This window comes from Emydura macquarii, unplaced genomic scaffold, assembly GCF_026122565.2.
Source record: "Emydura macquarii macquarii isolate MOO-44397 ecotype Brisbane River unplaced genomic scaffold, CSIRO-AGI_Emac_v2 contig_1263, whole genome shotgun sequence".
NCBI classification, from domain to species: Eukaryota; Metazoa; Chordata; order Testudines; family Chelidae; genus Emydura; species Emydura macquarii.
The window spans coordinates 9,892,069-9,906,737 of NW_027131400.1; the positions used below are offsets into that span (position 1 = coordinate 9,892,069).

A 14,669-nucleotide genomic window follows, 5' to 3' on the forward strand; every position below is an offset into this window, starting at 1 on the left:
TGTGAAATACAGGAGTTTAGACAGACTATCTGGTGGTCCCTTCTGGCCTTCAACTCTATGATTCTATGAAGAAGGTCTGCCCCGAGTTAATGGTTATATGTTGGGAGTCCTGTAACTCTGCAATGGACCCAGCTAAATGTCTGGAATGTGAGAGGAGATGGGCATATAGCACACCTCCCCATTAGTAAATTAATAAAGTTGGGCCTGTCCCTTAACTCCATCCTTGTGTCTTCACCTGAGTGGCCTGATCAATGCAATGTTTCCTCCTGGGCCCTGAAATGGAGCCTGAAAGCTAGATAACATGTATGTGTGTGTGAGTGCACATATGTTATATCACCGCTGAGGGAAAAGCTGAAGGCAGGGACTTAAGTGGGGAGGATGGTAGAGAGAGGAAGTGGATCAGGGTAGAGGGATTTGGACAGATCAGATCAGCTCCAGATTAACCAGTGTGTGCTTGATGCACTTGCATAGGGAACTCCAGGGGTCCCCCCAACCACTGAGGGGGAAAGCTGTCTATCCACTCCCCCCCAAAAAACAACAAACATTTCAGACCATGAAGGAGGTGGGGAGGTCCTGCCTGCATGCTCCAGTGAAAGCCAATAGCCATTCCCACAGGACAGCATCTGTGCTGAGTGTACTGTGTGCTTACTCTGTAAGCCTCCTCATGCCCACCGGGGCCTTCTACCCTTCGGGGCATAGAATCATAGAAGATTAGGGTTGGAAGAAATCTCAGGAGGCCATCTAGTCCAACCCTCTGCTTAAAGCAGGACCAACCCCAACTAATCATCCCAGCCAGGGCTTTGTCAAGCTGCACCTTAAAAACTTCTAAGGAAGGAGATTCCACCATCTCCCTAGGTAACCCATTCCAGAGCTTCACCACCTTCCTAGTGAAAAAGTTTTTCCTAACATCCAGCCTAAACCATCCCCACTGCAACTTGAGATCATTGCTCCTAGTTCTTTCATCTGCCACCAGTGAGAACAGCCTAGCTCCATCCTCCCTGGAAGGAAGGTGGGAGGGACCCCAATTGCCATTGTGCACAGAGCCCTAAAATTCTTTAATCTGCATGTTTTGGAACCCAAAATATCACTGGAAAATACTTTAGCACAAGGCTGGATATCCTTTCATCTTTACTTAAATTAGCACAAGGTTTTACACTTCTGCTTAAAGAAGGAACTAAGAAAAGCAAAGACAGAAAATATTAAATAGAGGGTTACAAGTAATCAAATTAATAAAATGACTGAGTGGGAGAGAGGAGAAGAGACATTTGGAATGAAAGCATGGAAGAGGATATCTAATTTGATGGGATCTGTTTGATGGTACTAGCATCATAGTCCAACTGGGTGGTGCTTCCTGCTACTACCCACACTACTACATTATGTACGTTTGATACCACCTTCTGCTTCTCACTTTCAATCTGTCCATCTAGCCATCCGTTGCATCAAATAAACTGTGTCATGGCTTAATATACGTATTCTGTAAGGACTGGGGAGAGAGGATCAAGCCTCTGGAGACTATGACTAACAAGTTAAAATTAAACTTTTTTTCCAGTTGGGCTGCAATGACCCATTTATACAATTTTTTTCTTGATAGCTATTTTTTTTAACATAACTTCTACCTGGCCTCTCTCATCTCTCTCTAAACTGTCTCCCTGGTGTCCTAATCACTCTCTGATCTATTTTTCTTTTCTTATCTGTTGGTTGGATGCTAATATGACACATCCAACCGCTATAACAAACCATTTTATTTTGAAAGTTGGCTGTCAGAGTATTAGAAGCATCAAAATTAAAATGAATGTTTATTTGGATACTGAATGCGTCTTGCCTTGAAATTAAATTATTTCTTGAGGAGTGGATTTTTAAACTGGGATGATATGTGTATTGTTTTCCTTAGCTATGTAGCAGGAAGCCAAACAGGAGAGATAACTGGGCAAGGTTCTGTGTAGAATCTCCACAATGAAGCAGAGAGAGAAAGAGAGTAGCTGAAGGGATTCTACTGTTTTCTTTATTTTAATAAAGTCCAAGTTGTGTCTAAAAAAAGAATCTTTTTCTGTGATTCTTTGCCAGTCATATGACTATTCATATGTTCATTTGCTATAAGAAATATCTATCCTAGAGGTAATATTTATTTAAATTAATTTAAATGTTGGATACTTTGAATAACACCAGCAAAGGTATTTATAACCTCCCCTCTTTTTTTGGGGGGGGGTACATATTCCACTTGCATTCACATGCACACAAATCTCCCTTTGATACCAATGATTACTATGTTTTCCTGTCAAAGAAAAGACAAACGCTTACTCTGTGCTCTTTAAGGGTCTGATCCAATACCCACTGAAGTACAGGGTTACCAAGATGACTTCAGCTTTTTCTGCTTGAATGTTTTGTACAACTTTTGACAGAAGTGGGAAAGTGGAAAGGCATAGAGGAATTCTCTGGGCCATTTCTGGATCTATGGCCAGAGCACACAAATCTGTTCCATTGGAGAAGAGTCCCTGTCCCGATGTTCCATTTAGAAGTCACTGGGTAGGATCCCAAACTGCTGAGTTATCATGACAAATACTACATAAAGAAAATTCAGTTCTCCCTGTCCTGTCATGATATGACTCAGCCAACTGCCACTGAAGTTTCCCTCTTCTTTAACATGGAGAGCTTCCAGAGATGAAAGATTTTTCCCTTCCAAGTTCATCAGTTGGGCTGCTTTTATTGTGGAGCCAATATCTCATTCCCCCTTGACTGTCATGTATGCCACCGCTGTTGTGTTCTCTGTCACTACTAGGGTTTGTCTCTTTTGTGTCTCATCCTTTATGTTTTCAAATGCCAGTGAAACATTCACAAACACTAGTCAATCTATGCTCTGTGCCTCCTTGAATAACTACTAATTCTGAGTCACTCACTCACAAACATTTCCACTTTGCAATATGAATGTGTTCATGGGTTTATACTTTCCTCTTCATCTTTTTCAGGGGGAAGACTTCCTTGAACATTTTACGTGTAGCCACCATTGAAAAACTCAGATGATTTTGCCACATTTTGTGTGGGTTCTTGTGTTATGGTGTAGACAATAAAGAAACCTGAATTCCCAGCAGTCTCACTGTGACCTTTGAACTGACCTCTGATTATGAGTTTGGTGATCTCAGAACCACTAAATGGTTGACCTGGCATTGGTATGTCTTTCCCTAAATATGAAAATGTTCTTCTTTACCATACTTATGACCCCTCAAAGGTGCTGAATAGATTATACCAATTGTTCTTTGAGATATGGCTGTGTTTCCAGTACTGATAGGACAGACAAGCAGGTAGCCAGTCTCCTCTTCTTCTCTGATTAGCAGCTCACTGAGGAAGGGATAGATCTGTACCGTATCTTCTACTTGAGAGAGATACTACTGATTAGATCAGGGATACAATTTTTAAAAGCGCCTATGTGGTTTAGGCACTCAAGAGCCCGTCTGTCATTGAAAGTCAATAGAACGAAGGCTCCTAAGGGTATGATTCAACTGACTTAGGCTTGTGGGGTCATGATGCGGGCTAAAAATAGCAGTGCAGATGTTTGGACTCACACTGGATTCTACCATCTTCCTGGGTTTCTAAGACGGGGCTGTAGCCTGAGCCTGAACATCTATTTTTAGCCCTGCACTGAGAGCCATGGGATCCTGAGTCAATCCATCTGGGCTCTCGTGACTTGTTGCCATGAGGTTTTTCTGAAACTTGTTGCTGTGAGGTTTTTCTTTGCTGTGCAGATGAACCCCATGCCTCTTTTGAAAAGGGGACGTAGGCATTTTTGAAAATTTTACCCCCAGCTATAAACACCTTAGTAAAGACCCGGCCCAGAGGTCATAAATTCAAAAGACCTGATTTTATACCAGAAGTAAGATTTGTATTAAGGAAATGTAAGAGGCACTTCTGGATAGGAATATATAAATACTGACTACTTTCAAGTTGATCAAGGTCTCCATATGCACCTTTATCTTCCTTTGTATATCTGTTTAAAGACTTGACCTGAGATCCAGTACTGCTTTGACTCCTCCCATATCTTTTGGGTATCACAAAATTATTGAGTAGGTTCCATGTTAATTTTCTTCCAACAGTTTTCACTCTGAAGCTCCTAATCTATACTATGTGTGATTTAGCTACCCATATCAGCTCCTTCTTTGAGATTGAGAAGAATCCATTCTGGGAAATATGTTTGCATTCACCTCCATATCTGATCTGATCTATCTGTAACACTCACTTGTCTGAAGTTTAGGAACAAAGTGTTGCAGCCTCCTCTTTAAAGCAGACCTCTTCCTCAGAGTGGGTTAGTATCCAAACATGCTGAGTTGTTGTGGTGGTGGGCTGCTTATTTTAATAGTCCCCTTCTGAATCTTTCTTCCCTTTTCTGAATGTTTTTTCTTTTCCTGTGAGGAAGTTAGAATCTTTTCCTTGAAATATGGGATAACTGTGACTCTGAAATGTCTTTCTGTTTCTATTGGCTTATCTGAAATTATTCCTTTGTTTTGAGGATGGTAATTTTTTTTTCAAACTTAGTTTTAATGATGCAGAAATCTACAGATATTCAGTTATTCTCCCCAAAACCAGACTGGCCAGATACACAGCTGGCATAAAGTGGCATAGGATTTTGCTCATATATATTAACATTTCTACCATTTCCTGCTCTATAGTCTTTCAAAATTGAGGCACAATAAGTATAACAATAAAAAAAAAAGAAACATTTAGCAAACATATAATTCTACAAACAAACAAATATTCCTTTAACATACAAATTCACAAGGGAGATAATTAAACAAACAGTTCCTTTCATTGCATAGTTGTGGAGAGGAGAAGCCAATGGAGCAATTCTTTCCTTTCTGTTGACCTTTCTTAACAGGATGTGCCTCTTTTCTGCCTGAGAAAGCAGTCACTTCCACCCAATGTCTCAGGGCTGTAAATCCTCAGCCCGGTCAAATTTGGAGTTTGAAATTTGAAAAAAGGAGTGTGATCAATGGGAACTCCAGTCTGCCTGTTTGAAGGGTTTTTGAAATAGAGTATTCTGGCAGTGAGCTCCCCAAGGAATGGCCCTAATTCCGAACAATGGCGCAATGTTCACCAGTGCAGATTGGCCAGTGGTAATGGTAGCATAGACAAGACTGCCAGTATTTTAATCACCAATGTTTAGATGGCTTTGAGTAGTGACGGATGAAAAGGTGGTTAAAACATTGGTGGCTAGCAGACATGAGTGCTCCCGCCTTTGCTGTAGCTACTGTGGGACATTTTAAGAAGATAGTCTAGCGTGGACACAGAGTAAGGCACTAGCATATATGGAGAGTGGTGTGAAGCGTAATGCCTCAGAGGGAGCTCTGACGAGCATTGTATCTCACACAGGCACTGTGGCTCCTAGAACTCCCTGTAGGGTAACAAATATATGACCACTGTTAAATCCCATAAGGATATGGAGCATGCACTCACTCCCCTCCACAGCCAGCCAGCTCTGCTGGCTGGCCCAGAACAAAAGCTGGACCATGGCACAGCTTCTTCCTGCCCTCCTTGAGATAGCTAGTGATACTAAAAGTGCTAGCACTGCACAATCCTTGCACTTATATAAGCACAAGGACTGTCATTTTCACCAGTCCCTGGCACACCTGCTCACTGGCTGGTTGTATCATGCTCTATAGGTCAAAGAATGGAAAAATTCATTGTATTGTTTGTCAGGCATGAACGAAATGGACAAATAAGGTATTGTTTATCAAGAAAAACATATGCATTAGTCATTCAAGTTTTGTGTACTCACAGATATTAACTTAAATTGTTTTGATTTACTTTTAAACCAGTTCAAACTGCTTTGTGGACACTCTTATTTCAATTTAAGAGTGGTTTATTTCATTTTAGCTTAATCAACTTAAACCAAAACAAAATAAGCCTGATTTAGACCAAAAGAAGAATGTCCACTTGGACTTTTGCACCAGTTTAACTAAGCTGGTTTGAAATCACGTTTTAAATTAAGTTGGTGCAACTTCCTCGCATAGACTGGCTCTAATTTAGAGGCACTCATAGGGCATGTATCTAGAATAGAAAGCAAATGCTGCAGTTACCTTGTAGCATATCTTTCTGCAGATATTGCATTCTTCAAAAGAAGGGCACTGTACGGTCTTACAGAAATAGAACAGTTATAACATTGTGCCTTATAACTCATTATCCAGTTTTGGACTAAATACATTAATTTGATGCCTATAGTATTCCCAAACTTTTAAAAAGACAAGAGAGCCATCAGAATGTGACTTATAAACTTAGTTTGCAGGCAATTGCTTGCCACATCAAGGAAAAGAAAAAAGTTACAAAAGAACAGGAAAATAACAATAATACATACGTAAAAAGTGGTTGCACTGAGAGGTATTTCTTTTTTAAATGGGAGATACTTTAGTATTTAGCAAATCATTCTACAAAGAAAGTCAGATCCTATTCTACAATCCTGTCCCTGGTTTTTATTGCTCATGACATATTACATTGTACCAAACACAGCACATGGTGACGAAAATTCCCCAGCTTATTTAATTGTGACCCTCCAATGAATTTGAAAGGGAGTGCTTTATTTCCATTTCTTTAATTTATTACTTTTTTTAGCAGATAAAGTATTTTATTTTATTAACCCTTGTATTTCAGAGCTGATGCTTTTAAAAAAAAAAAAAAAAAAAAAAAAAGGCCTTTGGCTGTATTGTGAAGGCCTGGAACTGAATAATGCACTTTAATAATGAGGGATAGAGCTATGTCTTTTGCTGATGGCTGTGACCGGCTCTGTGACCTGATTATGTCGCAGAGTGTCAGCAGCTGAGACACTACAAAAGCGAGCGCATCCCATCAAATCTATCTCCATTGCAATCACTCTCGCTGCTGAGAGCCTTGTTAGGAACAGAGAATCCATCAGGCCTCATTAGCACCATTTACTATCAAGAAGCTCAAAGAACAAATGTGTGCCCTCTCATCAGAATAATGAGAACCAAAGCACATCTATTATGGAATAGGATCAACAATGCCACTCTCTCTGTTTAGTTTTGCAAGCTAATTGCAGATTAAAAAAGCTCTACAGATAGTTACGTATGTTAATCTCTATGGACTGCACCCAAAGTTCTCTCTATATGTAGAAGATTTTCATATCCAGAGAGTTAGGCACATGCTCAATGTAGATTGAGTTCTTTAGATGATATCCTTAAATGATACTGATGTTATTGTTTAAACCCACTGTATAACTAAAATGTTCATTATTCGTGTATATTAAAATTTACATTATGTTCACACTAATGTCAAAAAAGAAAAATCTAGTGTTTTTGCTCTCTTCTAATCACAATACACTTTTATAATGTTATTAAATATCACTTTTTTAACATGCCATGTTCTTCCTCTTTATGGTGACATTTCTATTTTACAAATCACTCAGGTTGACAAAATGCATATTTTTCCTCTTAAAAAGCTCTTGCCCTTATATAAAATGACTCAATTTCCTAATCTGCATTGCACTCTCACTTCAAACCCATGCAAATCCCGTGCTACCCCATACTACCCCGTTTGTAGTAACCATCACTATCAAGCATGCTTTCGTATTTGTAGTGGTTTAAAAGCTAGGGATTCAGTGGACATTATCTCCTTCCAAAAGATTAATACCAACAGCTAAAATATAAAACTTCTATGCTTTCTTCTACCTGCGACAGAGGAATAAAAAAAAACATCTTCTATTTTTCTGCATGTGAAATAATTCCATGTGCAGAAGTGGTGCCAGAAGCCCAGTGTTCTTGAACAAATGGGCTTCTTAATTTTGAAGACAGAGTAACCTAATTTGCCTGTGAATATAGACAACTAACATAGACACTTCCACTTATATTATAACAAACTAATCTAGTGATGTAAATTTGTTACTCCAATTGATAATATCTTTTCTAATAGCTTGATTGTGGAAAACTCAGGCTTCTCAAATGAATAATAGTGACATAAGAAAAAAAATACCATCATTTTTAAATTCCAAAATTAAATTAATACAAAATTTGCTACATAAATGTTGTCACACTTGTATAACCTGGACATACTGAAGATAAAAATGGTTGGAGTTGAAGGTCAAGTCATATGTCACCCAAAAGGTAATTTCCCTTAGATTTGCAATAGGATATCAGATTTTATTTATATTATGTTACTATGTTACAAAGGATTAAGGATCATTTTATATTTAGTTAACAGACAGATAATTATATAAGACCTAAACTTTTAAAAAAGAATGGGCCTGCAATTAAAATGACTGCACATACAAATGGTAGATCAGCTGAGCCAAATTTTCAGAAGTCACTAGTGATTTGGGGTTCAAAACTTGAGATTGTTTGAAGGAGCCTGATTGTCAAAGGGCAAGTGCTCAGCACTTTCTGAAAGTCAGTCCCCCTTAAAGGGTCTCAAGTTGAGCACCCAAAAAACCAGAGGTACCTCAAACCACTAATCACTTGTGCATTAAGTTTTAAAAATCAGACCCACCATTTGCTGCTTTGCTAGCATTATATTAATTTGCAAGGGCAGACTCAACAGAACTCCTCAGAGTCTAAAGTGGGATATGCCTGCTGACGGATAGCTTCAGAGGCATGCTATAAGTAATAGGCTATTATAGAAATGGCTGCTATAGAAAACACTTTTATTATTATTATTATTATTTATTTATTTATGTACATTGTGGTAGTGCCTGCGAGCCCCAGTCATGAACCAAAGCCCAATTGTGCTAAGAACTGTACAGACACATAACAAAGAAATAGTTTCTGCCCCAAAGAGCTGAACAGACAGAAAGACACTGTAATTTTATTCAACAATAGAGAAAGATTCTCTTTTTCTCTCTGAGCCCCTCTCTTTCTCTGAAACCTGTGGAGTTATTGGATTTTACTTTCCCTGTAGAATAACTAGCGGTACGTTGGCCCAATTGACAGTATAATTTCATTCACTGGTATATTCATAATACTAATTGATTAAGCACCCGACTTACATACATATTTCACTTACATGTTTTCTGGAGAGAGCACATAAGGAAAAACTACTGAAAAAATGGCATGGACGTATATCTTCAACCCTCACAATTTACATCTTAGTAGCCAAGTGTCTCTTGTGGGAGGAGGATGTGCACTATTTCTGGAGCACAGATATAAACAAGCAGGCCTCCTAGATGGAGCTGATCTGACTATGAATTATAGGTATTATAACCAACTTTTCTTCCATATCAATAACCCATGCCTCCTGAAATCTTAATAGGCTTTTGAGAGCCTCCATTTAAAGCTGGCTGCATAAAATGGTCCTTTGATGAGAAGGGATTGAAACAAGGGTTAAAGTAGACATTGAAAGGTTATTGTAGAGGGCACATTGTTCATACAATCCTCCTTTAATATGTGTGGTGTGCACCTGCGATAAGATGATTCATTAGATAAGGCCTCACTTTGACAAGCTCCATCGTTCAACCCTCGGGGTAGTGATGGAACAATTCTGCACCCACCCAGTAAATATAACAAGGTCAGCATTTTTTTCTGGGACTTAGACGGGGAGACTGAAGCTCAGGATGCATCTTTTTTATGCTTTATGTAAAAAAAGAAATCCCCATAAAGTTTCAGGATACCAGTTTTGTTTCGTTTTACTGACCAGAAAAAAAATTTAACCTTTGTCTCTAGTAAACAACTCAATGACATAAAATTATGAGGAAGAAAAGAGGAACTTACAATTTGTTCTTGTTTGAATTATATGTCAGGAACTGTAGAACAAAACTTTATAATCACAGGAATCCAGGGCTGAACCAGCCCATCAAACAGCTATTGAAGTGTCTGTCATCAGCTTGAATTTTTCATTTTACTAGTATCTATTCTAACAACAGGTTTATTTTTTGGTATAGAGTACCAAGTTAGCAGTACTAATCTTAAATTATATTATTACACTTATTATGGTGATTATACACTTATTATATTATTATTTGCAGTGAAACAAATAGTCATGTTCATTTTATTACTGATAGAGATAGAATAAAGCCAGTCAATGGCCATGATTTAGGAAGGTATTTAAGAACATGAAGTCAATGGGATTACTCATGTGCTTAAAGTTAGGAGCATAGCTTTCTGAATTGGCATCTATAGCAGGACCAGAATGATATCAGCTTCAGTTAAGATAAATAAGCAACTCTGCAAATAAGCATGATATGATTGAAACTTCCCTTTTAGACATCTCAAAAATTTACAAATTATCTTGTTTGAAACACTGTTTTAGAAGGCTTTTTAAAGACAATAGAGCCTCTTGAATTTGCACTAATGATTGGCAGATCCATTATAGGTTGGTGAATTTTGTGATTTGGTAAACAATGAGCAAATAATCAGACTAAATCAAAGATACTGCATTACAAAATATGCTTTGTTCATTTATTTTGACAAGTGGGTATATCTTTTATAAACACTTCATAGTATACTAATGATTTATTTATATTATTATATATATTTAATTTATAGTTTATAAAAATAATGCAGTCTTAGTAGTATAAGACTTCAGTATAGTTTTCTGTTATTAAATCTGTGCTTAGAAGTGGAGAGAGATTGCTGTTTTTTTTGGTAGGTATTATCAGGTTCGTAAATTAGCAAAGTGAGACTCAACAACAATCTGCGCACTTAAAATGCCACATTGTTACATTATTGTAATCTCTTTCCAAGGCTGTATTACAGAAGCAAAAGCTGAACTGTCTTCAGTTTAAAAAACAAATTCCCCATTCTAACTTCCCCCGAGTCCTAAACATTTCTATTTCTTATCTTTTTCTGGTAAACATTATTTATTTATCCTCAATATGTGCACTTACTAATGGCCGTCATGCAAAAGAAATTCATTTTTATCCACAGATCAATCTGCCATAAGAACTCACTGTTTTCTCCATCTTCCACTCACCTGTCCTTGTGCATTAGTGACTAGTTGACCTGTGACCCCCTGAAGACTGGAGAGTGCATTGCCAAAGGCCTGTGAGCTTGCTATTGAGCCCATGGCTGCTGCTGCTGCAGCCGCTGCTGCTTGACTTGCTAGTGGATTATTAACCAGCTGGAAAAAAAAAAAAAAAAAAAAGAAAAGATCACGGTAAAACCACTGATGAGCATAGAACCACACAAAAACACAGAGCTAAATGAATATATATATAAATGCTTCAGTACTAACATAGGGGAATACTCCAGTTTATCCCTAGTGCTTAAGCACTTCTTTAGAGAGGTCCCTTTGATGAGGAATGTATCTAAGAATCCCAGAGGAAATTCCACTGTCCTGAAGAACACAGCTGGCTTATCTTTGGGAGTTGTGCTTGTATTTCTTTCTTAGTTGCATAAGAGAGGCTCAGATCTAGGTACCCTAATCTTGTGTCTATGTGAAGACAGTGAAAGTTCAGCCTTTGACTTTAAAGGAACTGGCATAAGACCTTTAGTTTGGCCAATTAGATAGGAAAAATAACTTCTTGTTTGTTGATACTTCAGATTAACTTGTATTTAACTACTGAACCCAGTGCTTATACTGGTTTATACAGTCAAGGAATATGTGTCAACACAAACACAGCCTGGAACTTGACCCTATGATTAAGTTAAATGGATGTCAACTGAAAATGTATAACAATCTCCACAGCTTTCTATTTGCAAAACCACGGGAAATGTATTGATATAGTTATTATTTGTTCTCGTCTGTGAATAATTAATTCCATGGTTCATGTACAATTCTCCATCTGTCTACATATTTCACTTCCTTCTCTCATAATTACATGTTCAATATACAATGTAGCATGCATTAAACATTTTCACTGATGGACCAGTTTTCATATGGTCATCTCAATAGGATGTCTAAATCCCACATAAGGACACTGTAATCAACACTTCGGTTTGTAAAAGAACAATTACATGTTTAAACACAGAAGAAAGTAGCCCACTGAGGGATTCAGATGTCCTATGGGAGACTGGTACTGGCTGTATAAACCAAGTCACAAGTGATAGGGAACGTTCTGATAATGAAGAATGGTTGGAGAAACAGACCGGTACAAGAGATTAAAAGGTAGCCCTCAGAGTGATGCTTTCTGGAATGGAGCATCTCTGAACCCAGATGAAAGGATGGCTCAGGTGTTAGCCTAGAACTTGGGAGACCTATGTTCAATTTCTTGCTCTGCCACATTCTTGTGCAAGTCACTCAGCTTCTCGGTACTTTAATCTCCATCTGGAAAATGGGGACAACAGCACTTCCCTACCTCACTGAGGTATTGTGAGGTGATGGGTACTCTACAAGAAGAGAAGATTATTTTGTGTTAATTTACTCTGCACCAAGAAGGAAGAAACTCAGATGGTGTTAAATTCCTTCAGGCAAAAAAGGAAGAATCATAAGGGATTGGGTAGGTTTACTGTGCTCTTGGAAGGAAGTGAAAAAAAGTGATATTGGCAAAAAGAAGTCAGTGCATGGACCTGAGCCTCTCTTGTGTCTAGGGCGCAAGACTGAAATCCCCATCTCCTCTTCAATTCTGAAGAGACACCCAGTTACACAGCCCCAAATATTTCTAGAGGGGTGAACAGAAAATACCATGGCCATAGATGAGAAAATGTATGACGGTAATATTTAGCCTTCATTCAGTTTTTATGTATATTTGAATAAAGTTTATTAAAAACAAAACAAAAACAAAACCTTTATAAATACAAGTACACAAACTATTCTGCTCTTAGGTATGTGCCACAAAAATATGTCCAGGAAGTAAAAGGGATCTAGGTTTTTTGCCATCCAAACTGAAGAAAAAAGAGTCCCCAAAAGAGCCAGGATACTGCTCCTAGGAATACTGAACTAAAGTCCTCTGAAGTGTCACATGAGGCCTTAATCTATCATGTAATGGGTTGAGTATGTATAATTAAGTTTCTTATCAGCATTCAGGATATATAGTTTCATTTTTAAAAAACTTGGGAGTAGAATATAGACAACTTGCTTATTTTAGTAAATGATATTTATTCAATTTTACATTTTCTCATTCTCTTCTGAGAATGCAGAGGTAGAAAAGAAGTTATTATTATTATTAATGTTATTGTAAAGCGTAGGAGCCTCTATTGTATTAGGCACTGTACAAACACACAAAGAAAAAAAGTCCCAGCACCTAAGAGCTTACAATCTATATATAAAACAAGAGACAACAGATGGATACAGACAGCCTGATAGGGAAGTACAAGAAAACAATAGGACAGTATTGCTCAGTATGACAGGCAGTGGTACACTAGAGTAGAGTTTTAAGGAGACACCTGAAGATGGATAATGAGTTAATTTTGTGCATGCTTACTGAAGCATGTCCCAGGTGAGAGGGGCAGCATAGAAGAAAACACAAAATTGTTTGTTTGAAAATTTAACAAGTAGTGGATGTAGACTGGCATCATGGAGGCAAGAGATGAACTTCTGATACTGAATGAGAGACAATAGGTCAACTCCCGCCCCTGCTCAGCCCATGCAGGGACCATTACATCTGAGGCAGAATATACGGTATTCAGGGCAGCTGTACTTTGTAACAATCTGAGACATATAGCACAATAGAATAATGCACCTGTTTCATTTAGCTTTACTCACAAGAATCAATCCAAATCTTTGTGCCTGCCCTATGGTATGATAATGGAGGAGAAGTTAGATAAGTAAGGGGAGGGAATATGATAAAGAACTATTTCACAGGCTTGCATAAAAAGGCTGAAGCTGGCTCACAGAATTTATATATTTAATATTTGATCTGAAATTAAAATGAGGGTTAATTTCAGATATGACAAGTGAATTTTCAATCCTGTACAGCAGGAGAATAACAAATAAAAATAAAGGGTTACACCTTGGAGTCAGGTTCCATTTATAAATAGGTTAATAGTAGGTTAGTAAATGATTAGTAGATGTTTTAAACATGTTACAGACATGTTATAGATGTTTAGAAGCATATCAGTAGATGGTGTTAGAGATGGTTATAATTCATGGTTTTAAGAAAACTTCTTGTCTGTTGGACTCTATAAAAATCTACAACAACTGTTTATTAATTTATTAAAATATCTAATCATTTATTACCTTTCATAAACTATTTATAAATGGAACATTGCTATGCTATGAAGTATGCCTACTTGGGTGTCAATTCTCTCCTTCTATAAGTTGCAAATAAAAAACAGAATAAAGCTTAGCAGTGGCACTAGGCAGAAAAGGGTGACACTTTTGTGAAACATTGTAGAATTTTTTTTGGGAAAAAATTACATTGGCATTTCAAAAATTAAAAATATTTCAATTAGCTAAAACTAGCAATAATAAAACCAAACAAAAAAAATCTCATTGGACTCATTCTTTCCTGATTCTAAACTATAGAACCAATTTTGCTGTATCCACACACACATCCCCCAGTCACTTTAGTGGGTGCTGCATGGACAGAATTGGGACTTATGTAGTGAACTATTCGATGTAAATCACTGAGGAGGAAAGTGACCACACTGAAAGGGCTTGGTTTTCAGAAAGAGCCTTCAATTGTGCAGGTGTAATTTTGCACCTGCAAATAATTGCAATAGGTATTTTGTGTGCACAACTAAATGTGATCACAGATGACAACCTTTACTCATCTAGCTGATCTCATCTGAAAATACGATAGATGTGAAAATGTTGGAATTTGCAACCACAATTCAATTTGGGAACAGTTATTTGGGTGAGTA

At 37.7% G+C, this 14,669-nt stretch overlaps 1 protein-coding gene across 1 annotated transcript in view; it reads right to left on the reverse strand.

Annotated features, from left to right (window-relative positions):
• Nucleotides 1-14,669, reverse strand: part of POU6F2 (POU class 6 homeobox 2) — a 362,572-nt gene that overhangs the window by 49,624 nt on the left and 298,279 nt on the right. The window contains exon 6 of the mRNA XM_067550434.1: nt 10,900-11,046. Coding sequence (XP_067406535.1) covers nt 10,900-11,046 — 147 coding nt within the window. The remainder of the gene's footprint in view (nt 1-10,899; nt 11,047-14,669) is intronic.